Source organism: Chinchilla lanigera, unplaced genomic scaffold, assembly GCF_000276665.1.
Source record: "Chinchilla lanigera isolate Chin_1 unplaced genomic scaffold, ChiLan1.0 scaffold00008, whole genome shotgun sequence".
Taxonomy (NCBI): Eukaryota; Metazoa; Chordata; class Mammalia; order Rodentia; family Chinchillidae; genus Chinchilla; species Chinchilla lanigera.
Genome location: NW_004955409.1, coordinates 16,989,695 through 17,007,798, shown reverse-complemented (window position 1 = coordinate 17,007,798; position 18,104 = coordinate 16,989,695). Strand labels below are relative to the sequence as shown.

Below are 18,104 nucleotides of genomic sequence, written 5' to 3'. Positions count from 1 at the left end.
GCTGAGAATGGCTTTGGTTCACTTCGGGGGAGCTCTGGTCCTCACTCTGAGCATCGCTTCCTGGCTCCAGAGGGGAAGATGGTGTACTGCTCAGTCTCCTGGAGAAGCTTGCTCGTTGGCTTTCCTGATGGGAACTTGGCCTTCCTGATCATCGGAGGAGCTTGGGACCTCACTGTTGCTGAGGATGGCTGTGGTACCTTCTGGGGGAGCTCTACATTCCACTTTTTCCCGGCTCCAGTGCATATCCCTCAGCCTGCTGGCACAGATCCTTCATCCCGCTGGCACAGACTTCCTAGATTCCACCACTGACCTTTGGGCCTTCCCAGAGCAGATCCGTGAAACAGGCCTGCATGAGACATTGTCATGGGCTCTAGGTCTCCAGCTGGACCCATGGGAGGCATTGTTATGGGCTCTAGGTCTTTGGCTGAGCTCATGCGGGACATCATCATGGGATCCAGGCTTGCAGCTGGATTCTTTGATCTTTAGTGTGTGGACGGATTTCCTCCACTCTCTTGTATATGATTCTTTGGGTGACTATTATAAATAATCTTATAAAATATGTGTCCTGTATTCCATTGTTCCCCGTGCAAAACCCCCACACCAAAATTAAAATGCTGCTGGCAACAAATAGTGCTTATGTAAGAGAGCTCCCACACGCCTTCTACCGTACTGAAGACAGAGCAAGAAGGCTCCATCCCCGAGCCAGAAAAGGGTCCTCACCACACCCCAAATCTGCTTTAACTGGACTTCTCAACCTCTAAAACTGTCAGAAAAAACTTAATGTTTGCAAGCTACCCAATTAAAGACATGTTGTTAAAGCAGCACAAACAGATTAAGACAGCGTGTAAATATCATTGGAGATGATACAGGGAGACGATTTCATTGTATTTCATTATTTTAGAATCTGGCTTGAACTTCTTTGGAGCCACAGTCCTCTACTGAGTGGGAAATGCCTACTCTGTGAAATTATAAGACCCCTGCCTGTTTCGATTCCCGACTCTCCTCAGGGCACCCGAAGAAATATTTTCCAAGACTTCCAAGATAAAAATGACGGGTTCATCCGTATTTACATCCTGCCGTACTTATTTAAAGAGATTTAAATCAGCTCTTAAGGCATGCTAAAACATAAGAAACTTTATTTTCAAAATCACATTCTAAGGTTTGAGCCAAAAAACCTGAGACCAAAGGTCACCTTTCAATAAGTTCCCAAGTGGGCAGAGGTAGATTAATAAAAAAAGCACCTAAATCCTGTCTGTTGCTAAACGCTATGCAAGCTGGGGATGGTGGTACACACCTGTAATCCCAGCACTTGGGAGGCTGAGGCAGGAGGATCTTTGCAAGTTCGAGACCAGCCTGGGCTACAAAGTGAGCTCAAGGCCAGCCTGAACTGCATAGCGAGACTCTGTCTCAAAAAGACCAAAAAAAAAAAACAACAAAACAAAACAAAACATAACAAACCCCAGAATATAGTAAATGAAAAAGAGTTTTAAAAAATACTCGTAGTAGGCTATATTTTTGGTAAGGAAACAGGGAAAGAGGTATCTTTATTTTTTTAAATGAATACAACATCTCATAAAAAGAATTACTTGTAGAAGAGTAGAGTGCAAAAGAAGGAAATACAGGCAAAATTCCCATGAATGCATCTTAGCTAGTTTCTACTCGAGGTAACTAAATATTTTATGAAATTTAAAAATTAAATCAATTAAAAATATACCCTTGAAAACTGATACCTGAATTAAAATAAGCTCAATAGCGGGCTGGGGACGTAGCTTGGCAGCAGAGTATTTGCCGAGCGTACAGGTGTGATCGCCGGCACTGCAAAATAATAATAACCTAACTGTTCATCACTGACCTCATTTGATTCTAAAGTGAATGTTCTTATTGGACATCCTTGTAAAGTATAATCTAAAGGCAAAAGCATCACGAACAAGCTGAACTGCATTCAAGGCTCCTATTAATTATAGCTATGTCAGTATTGTTTTGAAACAATGAAAAAATATGTTGTAAGGTAACACAAATACATAATTATGTTCATGGTGATAGATCAAAAGTTTCACACCAAGAAATAATACATTAAAATTGAGTTGGGTGTGGGGGTGCACACCTGTAATCCTAGCACTTGGGAGGCTGAGGCAGCAGCCTTCGAGGTCGAGGCCAGCCTACATTACAAAAGTTAAGTTCAGGCCCAGGGATATAGGTCAGTGGCATAAGCACCTGCCTGGCAAGCACAAGGTCCTGAGTTTGATTCCTGGTACCAAAAAAAAAAAAAAAAAAAAAAAAAAGCAACTACAAGGCCAGCCTGAAAGACATAACGAGAACCTGTCTTAAAAAAAAAAATTACACAAAATCCTTTTTGCTTCTAAAATTAAAGAGGATCTTTCTTTCTTTCTTTTTTGAGACAAGGTCTCCCTATGTAATTCAGGCTGGCCTTAAACTCACTATATATAGTTTGGTCTGGCCTTGAATTCACTGAGATCCTCCTGCCTCAGCTTCTCAAGTGTTGGGATTACGGGTGTGTGCCACCACGCCTGGCTAAAAAGGGCATTTCTTGATTCTCTGCTGTATAAACCTTGTTTAGATCTTAACTCAAAGCAACCAATGGTAATAATATTTTGTTGAAAAAATTAGGGGAGCTTCAATATAGACTGGGTACTAAGTATTACAAAAGTATTAAAATTTCAAGTGTGATTATATCAGTGTGGCTTATACTTTTGTTTGCTGTTTTGAGACGGTCTTGTCATGTAGCACCAGCTGGCCTCACACTTAGAATCACTCTGTCTCAGCCTCCCAAGTGCTAGAACTACAGGCATGTGCCACCATGTCTTGCTCTACAATTTTCTTTTTTAGAGTAAATTTTTTAAGTGACATTACTAGCTAGAGTTACAGCTTCAATTATTTACTGGCCATATCATAGAATATCTGGGATTCTCTTTAAAATACCTAGCAAAAAACATAAAAAGGAAAAAACACCCAGGGTGAGTAGAAGTAGGATCAATACAATGTGGTTAATAGTTGCAGCTGGGTGATACGTACAAGAATGTCCCAATTCTATTTTGTTGTTGTTGTTGTTTTTTCCGGTACCTGGAATCGAACTCACGACTTTGTGCTTGCCAGGCAGGAGCTGTGCCACTGAGCTAAATCCCCAGCCCCTCCCAATTCTATTAAAAAGAAAAAGAAACAGAAAGGCTGAAAGACATACCAAGCCTCACTTGAGCTGCTTCAGTAGGAGCTCATCATAGCGTGCAGCTTCACTCTCGCGTTCCGCTTGGCACTAGCGGGCTTCTTGCATTCCGCTGAGTTTATCAGACTCCCACAAGCCATCCCCTCCACTATGCCTGCCCACAACTGCCCCAGACAAGAGAACCATCCAGTCATTTCATGAAAGACCCAAGACGCACAGACGAAGCTCTGTCAAAGCAGCACCTTCTTCTCTTCTCCCTGGATGGAGGCAGTGAGAGAGGAGCCCTGAAGTCCTTTTCCATTTCAGGTGGGATTGTAGGCTGTGGCTTATACCGCTCCTTTTCCCCTCCTTTCTATCTGGCACATAGTAAGCTCTCAGTAACTGCTGACAGATCTTACAATAACTCCGGGGTAACATACAAGCTCTCTGTCCACGCCTTGGCATAAGAAAGTAGAACTTAAAAAAACACTGACTTAGCCAAGAAATCTTAATTAACATGTACTCCTTTCAAAATGCATACTTATGTGCTTTATATCATCTATGTTCACTTTAAATACTGAAGTTATATGTAAGTTCCAGTTTCAACACGAGTTAGTTGCTCTCATCAAGAACCCAGCTGAGGGGCCAGGGATTCAGCTCAGTGGCACAGCGCCTGCCTGGCAAGCACAGGGCCCTGGGTTCATTCCTAGTACCCTCCCCCTCCCCCCAAAAAAAGAAAGAAAAAAAAGAATGCAGTTGAGAGTTGGGCATGGGGGAGCACACCCGCAATCCCAACACTCAGAAGGCTGAGGCAGGAGGATTGCTGTAAGTTCAAGGCCAGTCTGAACTACACAGTGAAACTCTGTCTCAGAAAATCATACTCAGAGAACCACAAGTACTTCCATTATTGATAATCTGATTGATAGCTAAGGTTTTGTTAATATGCACATTTAATGCCAGGACTATCAGGGAAGTGGTTCACAGACTAACCGTATCAGAACTTTGCTCTTTCGAGTAAAATCAGATTAGATCCATCCAGGCCTGTAATTTATAACTTCCTTAAAGAATGTGCCTGGGTCTCAATTACTTGTTTTTATTCCTTTCTTTAGAATTGCTGATTCCTTGATACTAACCATAAAAGTAAAGCAATCTTTTGGGAGACTGCTTTGTCTGCAGGCGTAAATCTTCCTTTTAAGGACTGTTAGAGAATCTCAAAGGACGGAGTTAGGACTGCACTGAGGTTATTAGCTAAGCTCTTGTGCCCGTTTTGTTCAGTAACTGAATGAACGTGAAAGCTGGTAATGCAAACGTCAACGAGTAGCTACTCGCGCCCACCTCAACTTTAAGGCTGGTAACTGTCTACCAGAAAGAAGCTAAGAGTTGAAAACAAAAACTTAGCATGGTTCAGTTCACAACAACCCTCACACGATACACACTTAAAACTTTTAATTTTATTTGAAACATTTCACATTAAATGAAATTCAACCATAACCATTACAGAGCATTACCACAATAATATACACAAAAAAACTTAAAAGACAAAAGGATACAATTTTCAACAAGTTAAATGCCATTTTACTGTGTAAACAAAAGTAAAACAAAACCCTGATGCTAAAAAGGTACATCTTCAGAGGTAAAAGATAGATACAAAAACATTTACACATCAACATTATTCACAACTAGATCACATTCTCTGCAAGAGTACAAATGTTAGTACTCTACATCTACAAAATTTCAGAATCCTGTTAAAATCAAAACCATCTCTGGTTTTTGATACAGCACAATTCATAAGGCAAAAATATATAGGCATTATCATCCAGTTCTTTAATTTCACTTGTATTTTAAGGCAAACTTGGAACTTTTTGCTTAGTCTTTTAAAATAAATGGGACCTTACACATGATAACTTGACAAAATTAACAATAAATTATCTCTATGTATAATATAAAAGACAAATGGATAACAATTTTTCTCTCTGCAGAGATGTAAACTGGATTTTCATTTGACTCCATATTCACACTAGTAAGAAAATTTGTAAACCTATAATATTGAAAACAGGTTGTATTTATTGTATTTCTCAGTCTTCTCCAATGTGTGTCAACACTGAATCAATATACTGTAATATATTTCCAGCCACAGAATTGTTGTCTAATTAAATCATGTCTAAAGTGCTGTTTATACAGGTGGGGGAAAAGGTTAAGAAGTAGAACTGGATGTTAACTTGACATGTGACATAATTTCTTAACTTTCTGACTACAGAGGTTATAGAGGTTATCACGAGTTCATTGAACTTGAAGCAGTAAGTTTATTGTAGAGTCTGATTTTCCTGAAAATAAGCACTTAGGTGACAACACTAGGAATCGAACACCAAAATCAAAAAAAGAAACAGCCTGATACGTACAGGGTTCCCTCAGTGTCAGTGACAGGCTTCATACTCCAGGATATAGCTTCTTTTCTCCCCTGACTTTTGTTTTTCTTCTAGAAGAGGCACTCTCCAATTCTAGAAGATGTGGAGTTCTATCTATAAACGTTAGATTGTTCATAATTCTTTTTCATGCCATTAAAACCTACTTGAACACTAAATAATTTTTTAGACGTTAACTGGGTTTCCACTCACTTTTTAGGATGTTGGAAATAAGGAATTAGATTCATACTTTACCATAGTTGTTACTGTGATACAGGACTCCTCTACTATATTTTACTCTTTGGAGTGAAAAGAGTGTATGTATTTCTATCTCTAGCCTCCGCCGCATCTAACACAGTATCTCACACATATAGTTGACCCTCCATATGCAGCAAACTACCAAAGTATACTTTCAAAACCTAATGCTATCTTCCTATCACTTGATACCACTTCCTATCATTTAATATTCATTCATATTTAAAACAATATTAACAATGACAAATGGAACTCATAAATATCCTTCAGGTTATATTAAAAAATCAGTTAAATAAATATTAAATAGCCAAACATTCCTAACAAATTCTGTCTTTGTAACATAATTATCGGAGACAATCATCTTGCAATTTATTTAATTTCTATTTCGCTTGGCATTATTTTCTAAAATATTCCTGGGCAATTTTAAACAGCATTCCTATCCTTGACTGAGTATGTAGAATCCTTTCCAATACCATTAAACCCGGGGACTTATAACATTTATATCCTTATAAGTCATGAATCATGTGGCTTTAAATTCGCAATTTGTCAGCAAAATATTCCAAATAAAATTCTCACAAAGTTTTCAGAGAAGGATTTATAGTAAACTTATCAGTTGTCAGGTCACAGTAACAGCTCTTGCTGTTATGACCAGCACAACAGTAATCCTATGATAAGTGTATTTCTAAATTTTAAATGCGTTTTTCTTTTACCTTCACAGGTGTTCGTAATTTGTTCATGGGACTGGGCTCTTATTATTGATATTTCACATTTAATTTGCATCAAGATGAACATCATATTTTTCAAAAAAATGATCAATATATGATTTTGATAGGATTTGCCAAGTGATTATATGTTTTCTAGTAATTTGATAGTGGAAAAAACATCATTAAAACATTGCATAACATAGATGTGTTTACAATTAAAATAATTGTCTACAGTCTTTCAAATTCCTACCTTTTTGGGAGAAGGGGATTAAGAACAGTGTAAGAAGGTATATTTAGTAATTTGTATTATGGTTTATATGTAGATGCCCCACCCCAAGCGTGCTGTGCTCATAGGTAAGGCTTTTGGGAGATGACTGGACCATGGGGGCTTAGTACTCACAAGTCCACTGATGAGTTTATAGTTAAATGGAAAGATGGAAGGTGAAGCCTGGTTGGAGGGGGTGGGTGGCTGGGGGCGTGGCCTAGAAGGACCTCTCTCCCTCCTCCTCCCTTGATCTCCCTCAGCTTCCCACACCATGCCATGAGCTCTCTTCTTTGCCATGCCGCCCTGCCTATGAGCCAGCTGACTGGACAGAAACCTCCACAGACTGTAAGTCAAAATAAACTTTTCCTCCCTTAACTTGCCGGTGTTGGGTATTTTGCCCCCTCAGTAAGAAAAGTGACTAAGACAATTTGATTGACATAAACAAAGAAACTGAGTTCGGGATTTAAAACTAAGTACTGTAAGTGGTGGAATCTATTTCAAATTGCTTTTCTTTAAGGTTTAGGCCAACCACAATAGTGCACCTTATTTCTATTCAACAGATTTATTCAAATCAATGAAAAAGTTATTGCTATATATCATTATGTTATTCAAATAAGCAACATAGAAAATACTCAGCTGACTTTATCAGTAGCTCCTGTTGGGTTCTAAGTCAGAAGAGACTAAAAATCACTTGCAAGGTTTTATAATCTGTGCAAATACTTGTAAAGCCTGATACTACTTTTATGATTAAAGATGATTTTACATAGTTTTGTAGCATACACTGAACTCTACAACTGGTAACTTATGGAAGAGCAAGGAAAACTGCAAATTGCCTGGATATAGTTTTTAAGAAATAACATATAACTGAACCTATGTTTTATAATTACAGATGGCTTCTTAACAAGTTTGAATATTATGGCACTTAAGAATGCAGTATGAATTTTTCTTAGGAAAAATATACACTGGTCCTGCAGAGGCATATAAAGCAATAGTGGGAGGGGGAAGAGGAAATGAAAACAAAATGCCTATAGTACCAAAACCACAAACACAAATGCTAATATCATAATAAAATGCAAGCTAATATTTTCAAGACTAAGAGACATCTACTAACACATGCTAAACTAAAATAAGTTAACCATTTCTTTTAAATAAGCTGTCACTGGCTATAGCAAACAATTTTGTTTTCAAAGATTGCTTCTTTCATCAAAGCAGATTTGAATTTTGGATCATTAATCAAGTAAACATGGAGTTCTATTTTTCCTCAATAGCTTTAAAATATTCAGTTACCTAAGAAATATACAAAGTAATGCATAACTGTTTAGTGTCTTATATTTAATGCATATATTTGTTTTTAAGAAGGACATGTAATATCTAGCACAAGAAGAAAGATAAAAATGTATCTTTCTTTAAACCACTATTCAGGAACCATGAAAAGCATAACACAGACCATTTAGATGAGTTTTGGATGTTAATGTTGATGTACTCACTATTATAAGCACGAATGAATCAAGCCAGTAAAAATGAAAAGGACCATCAAAATATGTCATGCATATCTTAAGCATCCAAAAGAATATTGGTTATAATCTGTTATCGATCCTACAGTTAGCACCATTTTTATATTTGAACACTTTGAAAAAGCAAAGACCTTGAAATGAAAATTATTATGAGGGAATATGAAAAAATTAATATGCACTAAAGTACTAAATACTACAAATATTTACATCAACACTGGGAAGCTTGCTGTACTGCTAAGAAAAAACTGAAATACCTGCTCTGATTAACTCCTTCTATTCATGCTTATCATAGCATAGATGAGTAACTAAATCTGTCCAGCATTAACCTGCCCATATATATAAAAGGCCTGGGGCTAGGGATTTAGCTCAGCGGCAAAGTGCCTGCCTGGCAAGCGCAAGGTTGTGAGTTCAGTTCCCAGTGCCGGAGAAAAACCAAAAAAAAATAAAATAAAATAAAATAAAATAAAAGGCATAAACAGTAAGTAGCTGACTTCTTAAAATAGGGTTCCAAATATGATAATAAAAGCAACTGTCTTACAAACTTATACCACCAGTCCTAAAACCATTTAGCAGAAAGAAGATACAGATGACTCACCAGGGCACATTATTTACAATCTTTAAAAGTACCAGAAGTAAAAGCAGCCCTTTGTTTTAAGACACATAAAGCGTAAGAATTTATATGTGACAAGCAGTATAAGCAATCTGTCCAGTCATTCAACATACTTCAGAGTTCTAAAGCCTCTCTCATCCCTATAACTCATAATACATACATGTCAAGGAAGGAGAGCTGAAATGAAAAGAAAGACAAAAAGCAGCAAGGTTTTCTCCATATGTATGTTTAAGAACTATCCCAGTTTTGAGGGGAAAAATGCACAACTCAATTGGCAAGGTCTTGTTTTTTTTATGATGGATTTACTGCATAATCAAGAGCAACCAAAACTAGTCAATTCAAAGTATCCCACAAACTGTGAGTCTTCATGCCACTTGCAGTTACAAAGAAGCAATGCAGCTTTTAGAAAACTGGGCATCCTTTCACGTGGCCAAGTTTCACCACCATGCTATGGCCAGGCATTCACACGTGTCAGAGTGCAGTCAGTCCAAAATTGCAGCGACAGTAGATCATGCCTGCTGAATCCACCCAAGTGTCTGAGATAGGGTCATATTTCTGCACTGTGTTCAGATAGGAAGACCCTGAGTGACCACCAACTACATACAGGTAGTTATCAATTACTGCAGCACCAACTCCTAAGAAGGGAGGGGGAAAAGGAGAAACATGTTGAACCATGAAGTAAGTGTTTTTCTCACTAAAAACCAATGAGTTTGTATTTTAATGTTTTCTTGAAATACCTTTCAACAATTACAATTATACGAGCAATACAGCAACATATACTTACTGGAAAAAGGACCCTTAATATAAAAGTAAGAGTTGAAGTCTTTCTTTACCTCCACTGTCTAATCCTACTTTCCTTCTCCCTTCACTCCAGGAAAGTATTATTATTTTTTAAATACACATTTATTTTTAATTGATACATAGTAATTGTACGTAGTCATAGGTACAGAGTGACATTTCAATCCAAGTATACAACGCATAATGATCAGATCAGGATAACTGGAGGGAAAGTATTGAGAATACAGTGTATAAGGGCTGGAGACATAGCTCAGCAGTACAGCGCCTGCCGGGCAAGCGCAAGGTCCTGAGTTTGATTCAGGGTACACCCCCCACCCCACCCCCCGCACAAAAAGGGAATATAGTGCATTTCTAGCCAGGCATGGTGGCACATGCCTATAATCCCATCACTCAGGAGGTTGAGGCAGGAGGACAGCTACAAGTTTGAGGCCAGCCTGGGCTACATAGTGAGTTCAAGGCCAGCCTGAACTAAATAGTAAGACCCTGTCTCAAAAAAAAAAAAGTATATTTCTATATGTTTTATAATCAACATATTTATATACATTTTTCTAGAAATCATTTTATCAGATTTTCAAATATATTGATACATAATTTATGCTTTAAAAATATCCTTTAGGGGCCGGGGATATAGCTCAGCGGCATAAGCGCTTGCCTGGCAAGCCTGAGGTCATGAGTTCAATTCCCAGTACCAAAAAAACAACAAAAAAAATATCCTTCAGGTATTGTCACATATTGTTCTAAAAGAGAACAAACCTACTCACAGTTTTAGAGTTATTGTTTTCATGGCTTTCCCTGTCAAGAATATCTAAGAAACTAATTGTAGTAAACACTGAAATGGTTTATTACATTTTGTCCTTTTAATTTCCCTTGAATATTTATGTTTCAAGTGTTTCTTAAATCATGAATATAAAGAATACTCCTGGACATTTTACCTCTACACTACATGCCCAGCAAGGAATACTTCTAAAGAATTTCGATCAGTAAGTTAAAACCTGTCCTATAAAATGTGACTTGAGTTTGGATTCAAAAATAACAATTTCTTCTAAAGTTCAACAGTATATTTGCTTTTTCTCTAGCCACCTTGAAATCCCACCCTGTGGAGATCAACTATATTTCTGGATCACCTTGGAGAAAGAACATATAAAAGTGAAGATATGGATTTTTCTCTTTTTTTGGTACCAGGAATCAAACTTAGAACCCTGCACTTGCCAGGCAGGTGCTTGTGCCACTGAGCTATATCCCTGGCCAAGATACGGAGTACTGATGTGCAAACCAGAACGACTGTGAGAGTGAATGAAAAAGAAACAAACAGCGACATCTGTTATAATGCACAAAAAGCACTTAGAGAAAGCGACACCCTATTAGCATTTCCCAAAGTGTGTACTCCAAATTGGAGAAAGGACAATATGCACACTGGTGTATTTAAAGCACAGTAAAGAAATCTATGCAGTTCTATCTAGCTAGTTGTCTTTCAAGTTTACTACAAAAAAGGTTTTTCTGGACAAGTTATATCCTTGCTACTATATTCTAATTGCTGTACTATTTCAAGAGCATTATTACAGAAAACACTGCCCTACATGTTTAGAAATTAATAAACTATGTTTACCTGTTCTGGGTTCTTTCATTGGTCTACACACAGTCCACTGATTTTGATGAGGGTCGTATCTTTCAATGCTTGACAAATGTGAGACACCATTATGTCCGCCCACGACAAAAATAAAGCCTAACATAACGCCCACACCAAAGTGAATCCTTTTATCCGCCATGGAAGCAACCATCTCCCAGGAGTCCTTGCTTGGATCATATCGCTCCACACTGCAAAAATTTACATGAAAAAGACTTAGTTTACAGGTGCTTTGTGTTATCTTCCTGCCAACGCAAAATGAAACCCAGTATAAAAAAGTTCAAATCAGTAGACATAAAGTAAGAGTCATTTGTTCAAAATTAGTTAAGACTGTATCGCTGAGACTGCAGGGATAAGGCTTACGTCTGGACCCCGGGAAATAACAGCCATAGCCTATTTCATTATAAGCTTTTCGTTGGTGTTTGTTTGTTTTGTTTTTTGAGACAGGGTCTCGTTGTATAGTTCAGGCTGCCCCTGAACTCACTGTGTAGCCCAGGCTGACCTTGAACTTGCGGCAATCCTCCTGCCTCAACCTCCCAAGTGCTGGGATTACAGGTGTGCACGCCACCACACCCAGAAAGCTTTTCTTGGTATCTCCAGGTTTGGTTCCAGGGCTTAGTAGATGCTCAAGTCCCGTATATAAAATGGTGTAGTGTCTATGTGTAACCACCTATGTACTTCAAACCATCTCTTGATTACTTATTCCTAATACAATGTAAATGATGACAAACAGTTGTTTTACTGTATTGTTTGGGGAATAATAACAAAGGATTAAAAGTCTGTACATGTTCAGTATGTGTGCAATTATTTTTTTCAAATATTTTTGATCCAAAGTTGGTTGAACCAGCCAGGGATGTAGGTCAGTGGCAAAAGTGCCTGCCTGGCAAGCGCAAGGTCCTGAGTTCGATTCCTGGTACCAAAAAAAAAAATCAAAGTTGGTTGAACCTACAGGTGCTAATCCTACAGATACAGAGCTGACTGCATTACACAATCAACAAGGTATATTAAGGGCACAGGACTGAAGTCAAAAGACCTAGGTTAAATACTAATCTGCATACCAGAGCTGGACTAGCCCTGCCACTTTAGATCTGTGTAATCCTAAGTCATTTCTTCACCTGCAAAAATGGAACTAGTAGGAGAAAATAAGAGAAAAAAAAAAAATCTCTCTCTATATATAGGTATATATATATGCAAGAGAGCTAAGACAATTATACTACTAATTTCTATTAGTTCATTTAAAAGAATGGTTTGCGCTTATATTGTTTGATTAATTTTCCATGCCTATATCTTATAATCTGAACTACTATGAAGACAATATGCAATACACTAACCATTATTAATCTCCTATTATTGTGTTTTGAAATTCTGTATCATTGTTTTTATTTTTTTCTCTTTAAAATAAAAAAAAAAAAATGAAACTAGTGCAACCTCAAAGGAATCATGTTAGAATAAAGTCAAATAAGTATTGCAGGTACAGGTACTGTGGAAGCTAAAACTGAACACTGATTTTTTTTTTTTTAAAGAATGCTAAAGATACACAGCTAAGAAAAAGGGAATAGAAAAAGCATTTTTTTTTTTTTTTGCCTTGCAGGAGAACCTATATGGTTTAAACCAAAGTAATCACTGCAGATTCTATAACACAAACTGGCTATTCAGAATAACCACAGTGGGGGCTGGGGATTTAGCTCAGTGGCACAGCACCTGCCTGGCAAGCAAGCACAACATCATGAGTTCAATTCCCGGTACCGGAAAAAAAACCCAAAACACCAAAAAACAGAATAACCCCGACTGACTGAGGAACACTCAGGCATTTAAGGCAAGTATGCATTCCAGAAAACCTGCAGTATTTCCAAATTTACTCAGAATTTCCAAAACAGCTGTGTAAGCCTGTAGTTCATTCTGAAGGACCACAAAGGCACAAAGGTAAGGTTGTTGAGCTTCTAATTGTGACCTAACTTCTTGAAAAAGGCTTACACCTTTGAGAGCTATATCATCATTATGGACATTATAATAGAGACTCGATAACAGTGTCTCTGAAAAGATACCTGGATCAAACTCTTACACCAAAATCACTAGACAAGAAGAGCTGATAAGCTGTGGTAAGACTTTAAATTTACAGAACATTATCTCAAAATTATGATACTAAATCTTTCATCTTAGACATTTTTGCCACAAGCTTTTCAAACAATAGAAATGCATGGTTAAGCTCCAAATCCTTTTCCTTCAACTACAGAGCAAAAAAGTGGGGAAAAGTTTAGCATTAACAAAAAGAAAAATTTATAGATGAAATGGTCTTCTCAATACTTTTAAACCACAATACCTCTGCACTGAACGAGGCACAACCAATCAAACACATGCCATTTTGGTTACTAATAGAGCTAAGATCTTTAGAACATCCATTTTCAACCAATGTTCAGGATTATAATTAATATTTCATATAAAGTTACTATCTATTTTTATTTTCTCATCTATATTTCTCCTTATTCAGAGAATATAGTATAGAATGCTGAAGTCTCCAATTCAGATTTTAACATACTTCAGACACGTGATCATACATGTATGGAAATCCAGAAAGAGGGCTGGGGACATAGCTCAGCGGTACAGCATTTGCCTACCATGCTCTGGGTTCAATCTCCAGCACCACACACACACAAAACCCAGAGAGGGATATATATTTAAGACTTTATGATGTATTATGACAGGGGATTTGCATATAGGAATTACATATCCACTTTATTAAGTAATGCAATAAAAGACCACACACATGCACATACTATCCCACATAAAATCTAACATTGTCTAAATCTATTTTTTTTAGGTTTCTGAGTTTTCAAATGTAGTCTATGTATACTGAATGACACCAAATGCAAACTTTAATAAGAGAGGTCTGAATCCTAGGTTTGTATTAATTTCCCATATAAACAAATTTACTTATGGAACAGGTTAAATTCTCAAATTGCTATTGATACCACTTTAATTTTTATTTTTTGGTCTTCTTGAGACAGGGTCTCGCTATGCAGTTCAGGCTGGCCTTGAGCTCACTTTGTAGCCCAGCTGGCCTCGAACTAGCAATGATCCTCCTGCCTCAGCCTCCTGAGTGCTGGGATTACAGGTGTGTGCCACCACGCCCGGGCTGATACTACTTTAAAATGTTAAGAAGGAAGTTCATTTACACACATATTGTTTAAAACTCAGAAGTTACTGTTAATAAGCTTTTTAAAAAAAATCTACAAACATAAGCAATTAGATCATTAAGTAAAATACCTGTTCATGTGGGCAGGCCCGTACCCTCCGATGGCATAGATCATTCCATCCAGTACAGCCGCAGCGAAACAACTTCTGGTTGTAGTCATTGGAGCCACAGGTTGCCATTTCCTTATTTTGGGAACATATTTCTCTACAGACTGTAAGTAAGACTGTCCATCATAGCCACCTAAAGCATAAAGTTCTCCTGCAAGTACTACGACGCCCAGGGTACTTCGGCTCTCATTCATTCTCTCTAGCGAAGTCCAGGTATTTGTGTCAGGGTTCCAGCATTCTACTGAATTTTCATGTTTTCTGATGGTGACACCAGGACGCACATTAGTTTCAATACCGCCTATAACGTACACTTTTTGGTCTAACACACATATTCCGAATTCATAGCGTGGAATGTTTAGGGGTGCTAAACCAATCCAAGAGTCATTCTGAGGAAAGTACATCTCCACACTGAAGAATAAGCAGAAAAGATTCATTTTTAAAGACAAAATGGCCCATAAACAAAAACATGTTGAAGCCCAGTGATCAGGAACATGCAGACTAAAGCCACAATAATTATGACATACGTTCCGGATTGGAAAAACAGTAAAGGTAGTAATAACCCTGGAATGAAGGTGGAGTAAGGAATGCATATTCTGGTGGTGACAGAATAAACTGGTATACCACTCTGGAAAGCAATTTTATATTATCTAATGAAGTCGAAGACAGATGCCTTCACTCAGCAATTTCATTCCTATGTGTCTAACAAATGTCTACCATAGCAAGTTTTACATTAGGAAACATACACGGAAATATTCACCAGAGCATTCATCTGAAAAATGGTTAAATAAGGTAGGGCATTTCTGTCCCATGACCAATTCCATTCTTCAATATGTGTCCAGGACAAGTGTGTATATTTGTAGATGTACGAGAGTGTTCACAGCGGTATTATTTGTCATATCCAAAGATGTTCATCAACCGTAAGTGGATAAAGTGAAGTATATCATACAAGAGAATATTGCTGAGATTGAAAATGAACAAAACACCTCGGGGGAACCTCGCACATAGAACGTAGAGGGACAGATGCCCAGCTCAAAAGAATATATATTTTGTGTTATTTAATTTATATCAAGTTAAAAAACATGAGAAACTAATGTCTGGATGACACATGCAAATAATGATTATCTCTGGGGCAGAAGAGAGAGAGGAGCAGGAGTGACTGCTGAGTGCTGGTGGGTTTTTTGTTTGTATTTTTAAGTACGGGGGGTTGAACCCAGGGCCTTTGAAGTGAGTACATCCCCACCCCTTTTTGTATTTTTCATTTTGAGACAGGGTCTCAACAAATTAGTAAGCTGCCCAGGCTAGACCTGAACACGTAATCCTCCTGCCTCAGCCTCCCAGAGTGCTGGAATTACAGGTGTGTACCACCATACCTTGGAAGGTCATGTTCTGTTTTTGAATTAGTTTATAATGTTCACTTTATGACAGTTCAGTGAGTTGTACATATGGGATTTGTATACTTTTCTGTATATGTTTCAAGACTTTGATACCTAAACTTTTTAGTGCAAAAGAAAAAACATGTAGTACGGCCATATACTACACCAAGTCAATGAAAGTAACTTACTGTTCTTATGCAATCTGGTAGATAAGTTTTACAAACTTACTACACTGTGAGAAAAGACACATCTAAAGAAGAAAGAAAAAACACATATATAGTACATGCCAAAATTATAATGAAAAGCAAATAATAATACACAGAAAACTGAGGACAGTGATTACTTCCGGAGCAGGGAGGGAAATGGAACCAAGGAGAGACAAATACGAATGTTGAAATTATTGTCAGTAGTCTATTAGCCGGACATGGTGGTGCAGGCCTGTAATCCCAGCACTCAGGAGGCTGAGGCAGGAGGATCACCAGGAGTTCGAGGTCAGCCTGGGCTACATAGTGAGTTGAAAGCTAGCCTAACTACACAGCAAGACCCTGTCTCAAAAAAACAAAAAACAAAACAAAACAAAACAAGTCTATTAAGATGCTTGATAGGTCCCTGTCTTAGTCTGTTTTCAGTTGCTAATATCACAAAACCATGGGCTGGGAAAGTTATAAAGAAAAGAGGGCAGTTTGGGCCGCTGTAGCTTCTAGCCTAAATCACAGGGCTGCATCTTTTGATGGCCATCTTGGTGGCAGAGTCAAGAGGCAGCGGCAGGGTGACACATAGCGAGAGACAAGGAGCATGCATGCGTGTACTCCGGTCTCGCTCCCTCCCGCTACAGAGCCACCAGTATCCAACCACAGAGACCTCACCCCGATGACTCTCTAACCCTCCTCACCTCCCAAAGACGCTACTCTACACACTGTGCTCAGTCTCCGTACTTCCCTCTTAGTACCTCACAATGGGAAGTAAGTTTCCACAAATGAACCCCCGGGGCACACAAGTCACATAGCTCTCCTTCTGGCTCCCGAGGCTTATATCCTTCCCACAAGGGCAGAATAACTCATTCAAGCATAAATTCAAAATCTCACGTAAGACTCATGGCTGTAAGCCCTTGTAAAAAGAAAAAAAAGAAAAAAAAAAAAAAAGATACAGTCTATCTCCAAAAGGGATAAACACCCAAGTAGAAAGGAGTAACCCACCCAAAGCGAGCCTGAAACCCAGCAGGGAAGACATTAAACCTAAAGTTCCAAGCTCCAGCAGTCCTATGCATACTGCAGTGAGGGGCAGAACCCCAAGATCTCCGGCCGCACCACCCTGTGGCTGTGCTGGTTGTAGGCTACTGGTTGTGCATACCGGCCGCAGTTTCCCCGAGGGGCCACTGCCTGTTGCTGGTAGCTGTACCTTGTTGGTCATTTCAAACCCTATGGCTTTACTAAGCACGGCCCCAGCTGGGGTCCTCTGCAGGGGTTCTAACTCTGCAGCAACTTTTCCCCTGGTCTTCCAGCCTTTCCTTTGCAATTGTGGTGGAAGCTGCGCGTGATCCAGTAAGTCCTGCGCACGGCAAACTCAGCACAACGTAGACATCGAGGCCTGGTGCGTGAGCTGTGACTGCCTAACCACAGAAGCAGCCGTGGAGTGCTTCGCTGGCTGAAGGCAGGGAAGTAAATCCGAAGCGAGCCCCAGGAAGCAAGCACATGGAGGGCTCCCTGGGGCTCTTCCATAAAACAATTCCGGCTTGGAATCCCTTCAGAACTTTTTCCAGTTTTCCCAGTGCAAAGCAACTGGCTTCCTTTTATTCTTTAGCAAGAGGCTTCTTGGCCACACCCTTACATGCTTTTTCACTGCTCCTTCCCTGCCCAGGATGCAAAATTTCAAATCTTTCCACTCTGCTTCCTCTTGATCCCAAGTCTCAGTGTAAGTCTAAAAGTAGCTAATCACAATGCTTGAATACTTCACTGTTCAAAGTGTACCCTTCAAATAAAATGTCCTATTTGATTCCCTTGAAATTTGCCCTTACATAGAGCTCCAGGGAATGTATATAATGCAGCCAAGTTCTTTGCCATGGTATAACAAGGAAGGCCTTTCAAATCTCACCCCCCCCA

General features: G+C 38.7%; 1 protein-coding gene across 3 annotated transcripts in view; it reads right to left on the bottom strand.

The window, feature by feature from the left end:
• Window positions 1-8,101: 8,101 nt before the first annotated feature.
• The window catches only part of Klhl28 (kelch-like family member 28), a 31,599-nt gene continuing 21,596 nt past the window's right edge, over window positions 8,102-18,104 (bottom strand). For all 3 annotated transcript variants that reach the window (XM_005376867.2, XM_005376868.2, XM_005376869.2), the window contains exons 3-5: window positions 14,597-15,040; window positions 11,315-11,523; window positions 8,102-9,545 (exon numbers count right to left, since the gene is read on the bottom strand). In XM_005376867.2, the coding sequence (XP_005376924.1) occupies window positions 9,382-9,545; window positions 11,315-11,523; window positions 14,597-15,040 (817 nt within the window). In that variant the 3' untranslated portion in view covers window positions 8,102-9,381. The remainder of the gene's footprint in view (window positions 9,546-11,314; window positions 11,524-14,596; window positions 15,041-18,104) is intronic.